The sequence below is a fragment of the Euwallacea fornicatus genome, chromosome 34 (genome assembly GCF_040115645.1).
Source record: "Euwallacea fornicatus isolate EFF26 chromosome 34, ASM4011564v1, whole genome shotgun sequence".
In the NCBI taxonomy this organism is placed as follows: Eukaryota; Metazoa; Arthropoda; class Insecta; order Coleoptera; family Curculionidae; genus Euwallacea; species Euwallacea fornicatus.
Genome location: NC_089574.1, coordinates 2083557 through 2097958, shown reverse-complemented (window position 1 = coordinate 2097958; position 14402 = coordinate 2083557). Strand labels below are relative to the sequence as shown.

Genomic DNA, 14402 nt, shown 5'->3' with positions numbered 1-14402 from the left:
AACCTTCAGTAGATTATAACTTTTCTTTAGGCCTTTATAATTTATTTTTTGGCGACAATTGTACTTCCAATTTGTTGTTCTGTAAATGCGATATCAATTTACTTCGATGTACTAAACTGTTATTTCTAAATGGCGTGTAAATATTAATAATATAGCCAAAGGTGTATTTGTTTTAAGTTGTTACCTGCGTCAGATGCAATCTCTTTTGAATAAAAAAATTAAAACATTATTTTGAAATTTTCCAAATTTAAGTTCGTACGTAACAAAAATAAATAAAACAAATATAGAAAAATTATTGAAACTTGAGCACCCTGTCGAGATATCAAAAACTTTTTATATAAAACTTGTTCAGGATTTATCGAACTTCGAAGTTCTGAGAATGAAAAAGTATATTTAAAAAAATTCCGTCGGCGTCACGACGCTTAGCCTTGGTTGCTGAGTTTAAAAGTTACAAAGTGTTTGTTTTACCTCATTTATGCCCTTTTATTTAATGCGGCGAGAAAATATTTTTGCTCCACCCAACTTCACATATGAACGTCGAGTTCGAATTCTGACCGGATTAACCTGCAACGAGAACTGGTAATTCGCAGCGATAAAATTGAACCGCAATTTTTTTTATCAGTTTCGAATTGATATAGATTACTGACTGATATAGATTAATTTTATAATCCCCAAAATGCCCCAGTGCATTCGTTTTACCAGTACGCAAAAACTTTCTAGCTGCGTTCTCTAGAGTTGTGAACTCTATGGTTTGGAGTTTACAGGAGTTTCTAAAATTTTCAAGCTTTAAACCCAGATTGCCCGTGGCGGAAGAGGCGAAAAGCAGTTTAGTTGTTGTGTCAAAAAGCATTTTTAAGTTGCCATACAACAATGATTTTAAAAATAATCGAATATTTTTACAATGCGAATTTGTGTTTTAATTTAAAACGGTTCGCTGGATTTTCAATCACCGTTGATTTAGTATTTTTGAATTAACCGTGTGCCGACGTCTAATGCGGTCACTTGGAAGACCCAAAGTGAAAAAAAAAAGAAAGGAATATATAATAACATTTCTGTATATGTTTTTTTTATTTAATTTCTCCAGCGCCCTGGCACCCAAGCGGAATTAATAAATACAATTTTAGCGCTAAATTAGTTATGCAGTGTGGAAATGAAGGTCGGAGGCGCCTAAATATACCGGGAAATGAAAGAAATCAGGGAAGCGCTGAGTTCGGCTAACCTGTACTTTGCATTATTCCATATATTTTACACTAAATATAATTTATGTCGTTACAGGACGGGAGAAGGTTAGAAGGAGGCTCCCTCACGGTTAGTGCTGACGGAAACGTAACTACCAGTATTCTTAGTTACGTTCCTAAAGACAGTGACCATGGACTAACATTGGCTTGCAAAGCATCGAATCAGCGCATTCCATTCAGGTAAGACCTTAATTGGGCACCTCCTAATTGTTTCCATCCTCCTTTTGTTTCGTTTTAACGCTCTTACATTTTGTTGGGGCAACGAAAGAATTTACAGTAAGCTCAATGAATCACACATTTAGACTGATCAAGATTCTTGAGCCGAAAGAACGCTTGGCGAGTACCAAACCGACATTGATCAAGGTGCTGGTGATGATTGAGGCAGACGAGAGTCGGCGTAGGAACGATTGAGAGCAATTTGTTCCCCAAATTTTCCTAAATGACACGAAAACGACTTGTGGCAATCAAGAAATCACTGAAAAAATGGAACATACTCTTTTTCATCCCCCTTTTCACGTGGTTTTAGCCTATTATTTATGCAAGAATCTCACGACTCTCACAAAGAATACACCCCGAATATCCTTTTTAGCTCAAAATAATGGCCTCTCAATGTCGCACACCTAAAAATCCATGCTTAAGACATATTTGATAGCGACTTAATGCATTTCTGTTACAAACAAGCGACGATGAAAAAGTCGTGTAATTCACTTAATTGATTTAATGTGACTCATTAAAAGACTAATTATCTCGAAACAGTTTAAACGTCAAATTAGGAGGCGGGTAGGTACACATTTCAATGTTGTGTAACTGATTTGATTCAACATAATCGTTGAAAAACTAATTACCTTAAAAAAGCTGAAGCACCAAATTAGGAGACTGACAGGCTCAGCGTGCATATTTTTGCTCGAAAAAAGAACTAGTCCCGTTAAAGGACAATTTTAACGAACGAAGGGACACACCTTACTTTCAAATTAACAACAGTGCTCTTTTGGAGCCTACTGCCAATCCATCGTAAATTCGATCAAGTTTTGATTCGGTCAATCTCCAGAGATCGGCATCCAGAGGCAACACCAAGCAAAATCATTTTTCAAAAATTTTTCGAAATTTTTGAAGTTGATTCCCAGCTTTTTGCGTAATTGCGCACTTGATTGTGGTCTGGTCGTAAACTTAAACCCAACTCTAACCGTTTTTCGTTGATCCGTGATTGATTTGAATGATTATTTCAGCGAGATTCAAAGAACTTGGATGTTGAAAGTGCAGTATACTCCTCAAGTGAATATGACCCTCGGACATGGCCTGGATGCAGGCAACATCCACGAAGGTGCAGACGTATATTTTGAGTGCCATCTCATAGCCAATCCGTGGGTAAGTCTAAATTAAAGCAAAAACACAAGAAAATGAAATAATATTTCAAACATCAAAAGGAAGCGTAGGGGATTCGAGAGATTTGGGTTAATGAACCCTTTTACGTTCTATTGTTCTATTGCTGACTTGGTGAAAGCTATACAAAGCGTATTTACTAAAGATAAATTTATGGAGTTTCGGTTCTTCACTCATTAAATAATCTATCAATTAAATCGCATATACAGGATATAACATATCATCATAGAGATAGTTCAAGGGACAATAATACTCTGTGAGTTGATAAGAAAATGTTAATGTACCCTTGGTCAAAAACACATTTTCGATATGCAGGGTGGCAAAATTTTAAGTTTTTCTCATTTTCTGCGTTTTCTTTAAGTAGTTTTTAAACACTTTAATTTTTTTAAGACCCCTCTACTTCACAATGTCAAAATGGTAGCGATGGACAGAGAGTTCCGTTTTTTGGGTCACGTACTATTTTATTTTTGTATCCTTCTTTAGACCACCCTGTAGGAATCCTGGTATCAATTTTAAATTATTTCTCCAATTCTTTAGCTTTTCATTCTCTCGCAGTATTTTCGTTTCTTTTATCGTTTTCGCAGTTGCAAAAGCATCTATTGATGCAAATTCAGGATGTACAGGAAGCAAGGACAAAAAATCATTCGGTTCAATCTTCAACTATCTGAAGTAATTCGAAACATTCGACAAAATTTCTTAAAATAAAAATAAATCCAAAGGAAAAAGAAATTATAAAAACTAATAAAAATGTCTTCTCGTGAATGCAAATTTTTCCCACCTTGTCCTATACATCCAAAAAGGGGTGGTTTTGACCACGGGTCTACCAGGAATTTTTCACTAATTTGCAGAGTATTATCGACGCCTGAAATATCTCTATGGTGATATGTTACATTCTATATTATATTTCTAAAAATTCGAAGCCGTAATGAGGCAATATTCAGCATGTTACCTGAAATTAGAGACACAGCGCCAGGGAGAATAACGAGAGACCAGCGGGATATAAAGTACTTCTTCCCTTTGGTCAATTAAGTCAGACCTGTGTCGGCATTGGCAGCCGCTTTGCCTAATTCCACAGCCGAAGTCCAATATTATTGACAAGTGAATAGGCTTTATTATCACTAAACATCGATACCATGGACAAATGGTCGCATTATACTGTTTATTTTTTTATTTCCATTATTTCCTCAGGAGGCTCGGGACGTTCACGTCTCTCTTAGGTAGTAGTGAGTAGCACAAAAGATTCGTACAATAATGTACTCTTATTAGGTACGTGCTAGACACAAAACGCATAACAAAAACACGAATATTCCATAAAAACATATTTCCTTTAGGTGGCATTTTGAACCGCACGCTAAATACGCTTTTGATTGGAGCTTTTGCCTTAAGCCCATTGTGCAGTGAGACACGTCTCGTGTGGATTTTAAATTTTCCTGGTAAAGCAGAATTTGGTTCTATTGTGGAGTGTTTCGTATGTATTGCTATCGGACAAAATTTATTTTTCAATGAATGTTGACTTGGAGTGAATATTAAAATTGCATCAATGGCGAGCTCTCGTTACCCAGTTTTCATATTGGCTTCTAGAGCGATACCCCATTCGATTGATGTGTCATATGACCATTTACAATATTTGAAAAGCAGGTTAGCACTCCGAAATATATGGCCTGATGGGTTTTTAAATGTGAATTTACAGAATCGTTGTGTTCTGAGAAATCTCGGGGACCTCCATTCGAAAAACCTTGCAAGATTCGCCTGGATAAACTCGTACATTCACATCCCCATCGTCGTCCCTTTTGGATAAAACTGAGGGCACCTATTTGGGAAACGCCCTTTGTGACTAACACGAAATTGTACTCAATTGTTAAGGATGTTTATGCAAGTTACATAATGGTTGAAGGGTCAACTAAATATTCCTATTCGAAACTCATTAAGTTTAGTTTAGTCGGTTCAACATTCAATTCCCTTTCGCAGAAAACTTTCGCTCACGCGTTAGTTCTCCATTTCAGCTTTGGCAGTATCGGTATTTTACCACTGAAAGTACTCTTCGTTGTGTTAAATGCTGAACTATTACTCTTCTCTTGATTAGTCAATTGAAGTTCAAATTAATTAGTCAACTTTCTTGACATTTTCGTAATGACAATTAGAACTCCAAAGTTTCCTATTTAATTGGACTCGTAGATTAAACCGTCACGTATATAGCGCTTTTACCTGAAATGAATAAACAGACTGAATTCATACAAAGTTATTCCGATTGGGAACGAGGCTTAAAGTTGCTAATTACTTTTGACGTTGAAACGATCTTAGATGGTGACTGCTCGTTTGGTTCGAAAGAAGACATGTTCATAACCTGTCGCAAATCGTAATATTTCCCAAAAAATTTCCAGTTTAGATTACTGAAATGTGTAGCTAAATGTGCTCTGATTTCGTGCTTGCAACGTGGGGATCTCGGGAATCAGAAGAGACAGAAAGCTGATGTGTTAGCTGGATCCAAATTACGTCCTTCAATGGTGGTTAATATTCCTCAAAAACACAACAAAGCCAGAACAAATTAGCTCATTTTCAGCATTTTTCGTTCTTGATCCTTGGTAGAGTATAAAGGTGTCACCAGTGCATGTCCGAACATGGGAATTATGCATGTGGGAGAAGGATCAGACGAGTTTTAATATGCCCCCGAGGAAGACCAACAACGAAGTGGGTGGAGTCAGCCCAGCCGGCGCCTCCATTTCGATGTTTAGATTGGTATCGATTTCGCTGCCTTTGAGGCGATGAAAATTTTTAAAAATAACAGAGCAAAAATCACCAATAGAAATAAATGGGAAAAAAGAAAACACACAAGAATTCTGCGCGTTACAATGAAAATTTTTCGTTTTCTACATCATTCTATTTCGTATCGAGACTGCAGCCAGTGCTGACGACTCAGTCTTGGATCAACCAAAGGCTCATGAACAAACATCAGCGAATTGAGACCGTTATGTTCACTAATGACGTGAGTAAGTTACTGGGGAAATGTACAATAATTTATAAATAAGTAAAACATCACTAGAATTAATGTCAGTAAAAATGCTGAAACGGTGAAAGATCTGGCAACTGGATCTGGACTGACTCCGCCCACTTCAACCACTGCTCTCTGAACCCACTATGTTGGTCTTTATTGGAGGCATATTAAAGCTTATTAGTTCCTGTTTTCCCTTGCGCAATTGCTATATTCCGACTTGAATTGGTGATAGCTCTGTAGTATTACTTACCTGTTAATAGGCGAAAAGGCACTCAAGTGTAAAGCAAATTTGTATAAGTTTATATGTTTGCATATAAACGAGGGTATATTAACAAGTGTTGATACTGCCAAAGCTCTGAGCCTGGTCTTGACAGTTTTCTCAACTTTGAGAAGCATATTGTGTAGAAGCCGATGTATTTTAGGCGGAAGAGTTTTTACCAATTTAAATATCTGTTCCTTCGTAAAATTAGAGCATTAGTGATGGACTTGTTAATTTTTTGTTTGTTTACTGTCTTAAAAATTCTCAATTTTGAAGGAAAGGCAGACCAACGATGATTCAACTCACGTGAGCGCAACATTCATTCAAGACTCAATTACTTTCCTAACACCTTTTCAAGGGTGGGTGCTTCATAAACGACGACTTTAATTTCATAAAATTCATGTGAAAAAATGTGTGTGAAAAAGTGTTATAAATGTGTGCTTTAACCTTTAAATACATCAATCACAAGCCTTATCGTCGGCAAAAAGCCTGCTGGAAGGAGAAATCAAAACATAATTCTCACTTCTCTTCGTCAACGTTTCGTAAGAATGAATTCAACAGGAGTGGCATTTTAAAGTTATAAGATTCTCTAAGAGAGTGTCCTAAAATTCCAAAGTGTCGAAGCAAACTGTGCGGGAAAGAGAAAAGAATACGTTAAAATACTATTCGCATTTCATCTTGTCACTTGTTATTTAACAAAGTTCGCGTGTATTCCTGTTTACTCTTATCTGATCAATAACAATATAATTTGCGACTAATTGAGTTTTAGTGGAATAATTTAATTGCGCTCTCGTCTACCCCAAACGGAAACTTATTTGTTTTGAAATCAAACTAATCCAATAAATCAAATCCCAGTTCTGGCTTTTGGCAAATTCGATTTCCTAGGCGAATCTCGACAAGCATTGAGATGGTATCAAGAGACCAATTCAATGAGAGACGGTACGTTGCAGCTTATAAATCCCGAGGTTTGTTAGATGTAAGTATAGACACTTTTTTAATTCCGAGTGGTTATGGTTACATAACCGCACTGCTAACTGCTCGATCATGACCTTCATAACAATGGGGCTGTGGCTATTTTTGTTTCTCTTGCGTTGCCTTCCAGTCGCTAATCATACCTTGGTTCAAGTGAACCCGTAGACCATTTAATTTACTAATATCACAGAGACAACTGGATTTTTTTAACTTTAAATCATCCATCACTTCCATTATCCTGAATGCTCCAGATTGGGACTCAGCAAATAAGAAAACCGCACCGTGACAACTTTAATACTCGTCGGGATGCTGCAGCCGTTCCAAATCGAATTTGCCGAATCCAGGTGATGGTTTGGTTTTGATTTATCGAATTAAAGTAATCTAAAAACAAATACGAACGTTTTCTTATTCCGCGAGGAGCGTTTCCTTAAAGTTCGGTTTAGCAGGGGCACAAAATATTTAGGTCAATACACGAAAATGCAGTGTTTGCGAAGGTTCGAATTTTAATGTGCCTGGACCTAAACTCGGCAACTTGGTTCTTTAAGGTACTTCAATATGTGTATGTACATGAAAGTAGCACATTACTGGATAAACATATAATGAAGGCCATCATCCCCGACGGAGAAATTGCGTTGCGAGCGAAGCGAAGAGCGCAAGGTTTTCGAGGGGATGATATTTGTTATATTTGCAAACGTAATATTACGTTTTGTCCACGGCAAACCATCCGTATTTTTCGCAAGGTAAACTAGAAATCTTCCCGGAATAATTTAGTAATAAATATTTATGTGGAAGCTTCTAAATGTTTTCTTACCTTATAAACCTTTTCACAAAGGAAATTGATTTTGGCAAGTTGATAAAGTCGAAACCTCTATAGCATCGGTCCAGCATTCAGCTATAAGATAAATTGCAATTGCAGTGATTCCGTTCATTGTCCAATAGAGAACCAGGAATCGCCTGATAAATCACTGCAGGCGGCTTTCAACGAATGGCATAATTCTTTACTTTAAGAGAATAATTACACTTTTACGGGCTGCAAAATTTATTCATCCTTGCGGCTCAACGTGGCCACTATGTATTTATGTCGAAAGCATTATTAAGGTAGGTAGCATAATTTTTCCTAAAAAGAGACATAACTGGGAATATTATGCAATTTCTGATGATGATTTTCGGTTAGAGCGTAATGTATTTTTTTTAATCTTTTTGTGCAGTGCGAAGGTTGCCCAGGTTAATCCACTAATCATTCATTCTATGAACGGAAAAATTGTTTTTTAAGCATTATTAATTATCTTTCTGGAAACTTAGAACGGAGCCTCTGAAGCACAAGGACTTGTTAGGGGAAAATCATTTGCATTTCCGAATATTTTTGAGGAATAACTGGAAACCGGTGACAGACAAGGCGCAAGAGATAAAAAAACTTTCTAAATCGAACACGGGATTCAAAAAGTGACAGATAAACGGCCATTGGCGTGCCACAAAGGAAGTTTCGATTGAAAAAAGGGGGCCCGGCTCCAGAAAAATCATATATTCCCAATTCATTCCGGAACCCTGGACAATTTATTCCAAGACATTTAGTATTATATTAATGTTGGTCTTCTATCTACACAAGAATCGACTCTTATCTAACTCGCCTCTTACAGATTTGTAAATCCCATACGGAAATTCTGCCTTATTTACTTTTGGAGTTTTCGCGTGACATAAACACATTCTTATGTCCAACATCCTTTCCGAAAAACAGTAAATTAAAAAACGAAGGATTCAGCGCATCGTCTTAAATATTGCCTTTTTTGATTTATTTAAATAAAAAGGTTCTCAGCCACATAAGGGTTTGTTTTTCTAGAAGATTTGCTTTCGTGTTGTCCCTAAATCTTTGAATAAATTTACTGCTAAATTGAAAGAAAACAAGGGGATGTTTTTTTGAAGGTTGCTCTTTTACGGATTTAGCGTTTTTACATAAATCTAAGAAATAGTTTCCCAGATGACTCGGGAGTCAACATATAACAAATATACAGGACTTGAACCAAGTTCCATCCAAAGTTCATTCGGATGTTACAAAATAAATATATATTATTGTAAATAAATGTAAATTAAATGTTCAACGAGACAGACAAGATCATCCCGCCTCCTTTTTCGTTCGACTACCCTCAGGGGACACTTCCAGACCTAGCGCTCCAACAGTAGTGACTAACATGCACATGTATTTTCTATAATAATAATAATAATAAAAATAATAATAATTATTATTATTATTTTCATAATGTAGTATTTAGTAGCCTGAAATGAAGAATTGTATTGCAGGCAGAAAGACTTAAGGTTGTTGTTGGCCTATTCCCGAGGAAATAAACATTGTTTATGTACTGTGTAGCATAGAAAAAAAACTTCCCCTAAAAATGTTTTTTTTTTAAATAATTTCTGGTGTGCATATTTGCATGTGGGAACAAAAAACGATTCAATTTTCAACTATATTTATTAATGTATTTACGAGTTATCGGGAATTTCACGTTTTTGTTACTATAAAAATTGCAATAAAATATCACCAATATGACTGCAAAATATCATTTATTGGTGTATAGTGTGCTTAGAAAGTGCTTTTAGGTTAATAAAATATACGTAGGCGCAGAATGCAGCGAAATTTTCATCAACTGAGCGAGTTTGAGCGAGCAAATAGTGAGTCTACGAGTAGTCTACTAGTGCTCGTCGGCCATTTAGGGAAATCACCACTAGACTGAACCGTACCGTAAACGCTATAGTGAGATGTTGTCAGCCATGGTTCCAACAGGAGGAAACGGGCAGAAGGAGACGTACTGGACGATCCCGAAGAACCACAGAACGCCAAGATCGCCGCCTCCAAATTATGGCTTTAAAAGATAGGTTTATCTCGTCGAGGACGTTGGTGGATCAGAGGTTTGCTGAGTATGGAAGGCCCATTGGGATACGAACCATTTATCGCCAGATAAGAAGTTTTGGACTGATTTCCTGCCGTTCCATCTTATGCTACCCATCATCGTCAAAATGGTGCAGAGAAGGGATAGCTTGGAATCTGGAATGGGATAAAATAGTGTTCAGTGACGAATCCAGTTTTTCTTTGAATATGCACGATGGTCGGGCAAGAGTAAGAAGAAGACGGGGTAAAAGGCGGGATCAACGTTTATTGGTTTGGAGTACCATTGCATATGGCAGCAAGTTTTACTTTAAATTAGAGGCAGTGTGAGAGTGCAACGATACATCCAAGAAGCCCTGGACGCTCATTCCACGCTTTATCTGGAAATTTTTATTATTCCAGTTTTCCAGCAAGACAATGGACGACCACATGTGGCTAGAGTGACTATGGATTTCTTTCATCAACTTGCCACCTTGGCCACCTCGATCTCCAGACCTTTCGCCGATTGAACATGTGTGGGATATTGCAGGTAGAAAGTTGCACAATTCGCCCCATCTCCCACGAACTCTAGCGGCGCTATGTCATGCTGTCCAATTAGCCTGAAATGGAATCCCCTAGAGGGTATCAATAACCTCATTAGATTCATGCATAGACGTGTACAGAGGAACGTATAAGACACCGCGGAAAACCGACAAATTAATATATATTTTTTGGTTTTAACGAATAAATTTGTTCAATTTTTTAACGAACTATTTGTTTTAGCATAAAAATACGCTACCAAAAATTATTTAAATAAAACCATTTTCACGGGATGTTCTCTTTTCCATGTTACGTATATACATTTATACATATAAATTAAATTACATTTGACTGCGGCTGAGGACGCGTATCACGCCAAACCGCTCAGTTTTCTAGACTTTAGACCAAAACTGGCTTGTTAATGCTCATCAAAAAGTTGTAGGATTTTTTTTTTTTAATAGAGCGTGTCCTGAAACTTGGACATTGCGATAAAGCTTATCTCTGGGTCCAGGTATTTTCAATGTACGTACGTATTTTGCATGTGCCAGTAAAAGACATAATTTACCGCTCCGAAGGTTTCCCGGAAAACGTGTGTCGTAGTCATCAGGTTAGCGAATCTCATCGGCACAAAATATGCCCTTTGACATTAATTATGTTGCTGGCACAATATCGAAGCTTAACTTGCAGCTGAGTCGATAGTTGATTTTCCTTTTAAATTCAATTCTCAGCTTATAAAACGTTAAAATGTTCCCTGTAAATTTTCCGCTGGAGTCGTGTTCTAATTCCGTGGCTGGGAAGAAAAACCTTAATTCGAGTAGCCCAACTCAGTTCGCCTTTCAAGCCTTCAAGCTCGGAATTAATTATCCAACGCAAAGTTTTGAATCTGAAGTATTTTTAGCAACTTGTGTAATTTAAGGTTCACTGTGTTCATTCATTGTGCAGATTAATTTCTGTTGTGGCGAGAGAAGTATTGTAGCAGAATAATTGATACGCAGAAAAAGTATTAACACCCCCAGCCATTTGCATTCGTTAAAGCTTTTTATCGGATTCGAAAATAAAATTGGGAACATCAGCGTCCGTCGCCCAACTTTAACCTAATAATATTCCTACCATTAAAGTCAGGATAGGTCAACTCTGCGCCGTGGGGACGTCAGTCCGTTCTTCGTCAAAAATATCAGATTGCAGTACGAAGTTTCTACTTTTTTGTTCTACTTGCGGCACCGAAGATTTAACATTTTCAATTTAGTTTCAACCAGATAAGTAGATTTCGTAAACTAGGTTGCCCGCATCAAGAGTCGAAAGTTGAATTTGTTCGAGATTTCAGGAATAAGGCTGAAGATTTCAGCTGCAAACTTCCAAACTTTACCCAACCATTTTCCTATATTTCAACACCGTTTTATTTCTTACACTTTTGTGACCTGAATAAATAATGAATTTTTCATGTACTACACTTCATTTGACTGTTGTTCAGCAAGTTTACTACATTGGTTTATACATTCCCGTCTACTATCCACTTATTTATTTTTTCTAAAGCAATTTGCCATGGAATTTTCCCTGTGTGCTAAAGATGAAATTGCTCGATTCGAGTGGATATAATCTTATGTGGAATTTGGCAAACTTTTAAGAAGTTACAGCAACATCGAACTACCTCATTTCTTAACGAGATTTTATCCAGTGAGGAGCTTTTGGGCAAAACAACAAAAAGAATCGGGAGAACTTGAGTTAACTAGAAAGTCACTGACACAACTGCATGCATAGATTATACGTCACTACCAGGGATTTTTAAAAAGCGGTTGGAATATACAGTGGTGGTCAAAAGTATGAAATAATTTAAATGTACAAAAAATGTTGAATTCATTTCTATGTATATTTAAAATTGAAAAATAATGGACTAAAGACTGGAATACTTTGCAAATTCTGTTCAGAACAAATCAGAAAATTAATATTGGTAATATACCGTCGTGAATTTACGTCCTCGTGAATAACAAACTCGTGCATTGAGTCGACAATATTTTTGCAGATAGAGATGAGAATTTTCAACCATTTTTCGTGCAAGATTACCCACAAACGATCTGGATTGGATATATTCTTGTTTCTAAGTTTTCCTTCTAGGCTTTCCCAGAGATGTTCTATCAGATTTAAATCCGGCGATTGAGACGGCCATCCTAAGGCGACAATTTGATGTTCGATCAGTCAATTTTTAACCAGACGGAATTAGTGTTTGGAGTCTTTGTCGTACTGAAAACACCACATTAAAGGCGTTTCCTCGCCTGCAAATGATTACGTAATTGCTCGAGGATATCTTTAGATCGAAACCGATTGATAATTCCGTCAATTTTGACCAATAATCTAACGCCGGATCGCGCAAAGCATTTTCACACCATTATGCCACAATCACCACGTTTAGCTGTCAATTTTTGATAGGTAGGATCAATCCTAGCTTCTACCGGCGGCCGAACATAATACTTTTTCCCATCCGAAACGAAGAGTTTCATTTTGGTTTCGTCAATGGACATAACAGCGCTCCACTTGGAAGGAGGCCAAAGCAAATGACCATGAGAAAATTTTATTCTTACCATCTTATTGTTTTTAGAAATGAATGGTTTCTTCGCTGCAATCCTTCCTACCATGCCCATGTCGCAGAAGCGATGTCTCAGAGTTCGGGCACTTATAGCAATATTGGCATTACTACAAGTTTCCTTTCGAAGTGCCCCAGATGACTATCAAGGATTTCCGGTTGATATTTTTTTGATCCTGATTACGTGACTTTATCGATCAGTGATAACGTTTGTTTTTCTTGAACGTCCAGGTTTTCGTCAATTTTTTACATCCAGAAAGTCTTAAGTTTCTTAAGGATTTTGGAGGAAGTGCCGCCTTGTCTTTGCAATTTCAATTTGGTTGCAGTTACGATGGGGCGCTTCAATTGTTGCATTTCGAAAATCTTCAGGAAAATAATTTCGCTTTGCCTTAGCACGTACAAAACTCACCACAAAACCGAGTTGAATCACTGATAATGCCCCCACAGATGACGACACTAGATAGTATTCCATACTTTTGTCCAGCAAAACTTGACTTTAACGATACCATTCTTGAAAACAATATTGCTAAGAGAAACGTCGTATGATAAATGCAACAACCTTACCTTATCCAGAAACTTTTAGCACTAAAATATGAATGAAGCATTTTCCTCAAAACTATTTCCATGCTTTTGTCTAAAGCTGTGTGTGGAGAGTGAATCGAAGTCCGCCTTAAGGCCTCGATGACTCCAACTGATGGACCAAAAAATAATTCATTAACAAGTGTGACAAGAGGTTATTTTCTACTGGTTGAGTCGGGAACCACCCTAATTGGTACGTATAGGGCGCAGATGTAAAGTAACGTGTCTAAGTCAGAGTCTCAGCCCTTAATCCCCGGATTTAGGACATTTAAATTTTCTTTATATCTTACTACGAAATTCTCATAATGTAGTCAGTAAATTTCGTCGGGGCTTGGTCAGTAGTTAATTAAAGGTGTAATAATGCCCCACATAAGCCGTTGTTTCAGTCATTTCGCTCAACTTGCAAACAACCGTGGCTGAAATTAAGGATTAAGGCCATGTGTCTACACAGGTGCAAGGAAAGCTGCAAAATTTAAATGGCGCATACATACACATATTTAACTGAAACAAAGTTTAAATATACGTTTGTATAATTGATTGCACAAATGACTTCCTATCTCTCTACTGTATTTTAGGTTTCTAGTTAATCCTTTACCATCCAGTACACATCGGTGGCGAGCAGAATACTAGCGGAAATGACAAAACCACAAGAGGGGTCACAATTTTTACAAAAATACTACGTTATACATCAAAGATGTGAAGTATATCAACATGACCCGAACGCTAAGTTTAAATCGATTTTTAATCTAAGAGATCTATGACGCGAAGTCCATAAGTACCACGCAACCGCGATGCGTACAGGGTGGGCATGTGTCCATATGGCAAAAAGGAAAATATTTTTTCCCTTCGGCGAACATATTGCGAGCTTCTGGTGCTCAATGAGCGTTGTTGTTGCACATGTGTCTTCATTTATCCGATGTTGCATCTCTTGGCGTGTAGGAGGTTCCTATTCTTTCCCGCGAATTTTTAGCACCCCGTAGAGGACACAACGTCTTAAAAAGTTTTAC

The 14402-nt window shown here is 37.2% G+C and overlaps 1 protein-coding gene across 3 annotated transcripts in view; it reads left to right on the top strand.

The window, feature by feature from the left end:
* LOC136348698 (nephrin-like) overlaps nucleotides 1-14402 on the top strand; it is a 157200-nt gene that overhangs the window by 129381 nt on the left and 13417 nt on the right. For all 3 annotated transcript variants that reach the window (XR_010733711.1, XM_066299773.1, XM_066299774.1), the window contains exons 6-7: nucleotides 1276-1418; nucleotides 2465-2603. Coding sequence is in view for 2 of the 3 variants with exons in the window: in XM_066299773.1 (XP_066155870.1) it covers nucleotides 1276-1418; nucleotides 2465-2603 (282 nt within the window). In the remaining variant the exon portion in view is untranslated. The remainder of the gene's footprint in view (nucleotides 1-1275; nucleotides 1419-2464; nucleotides 2604-14402) is intronic.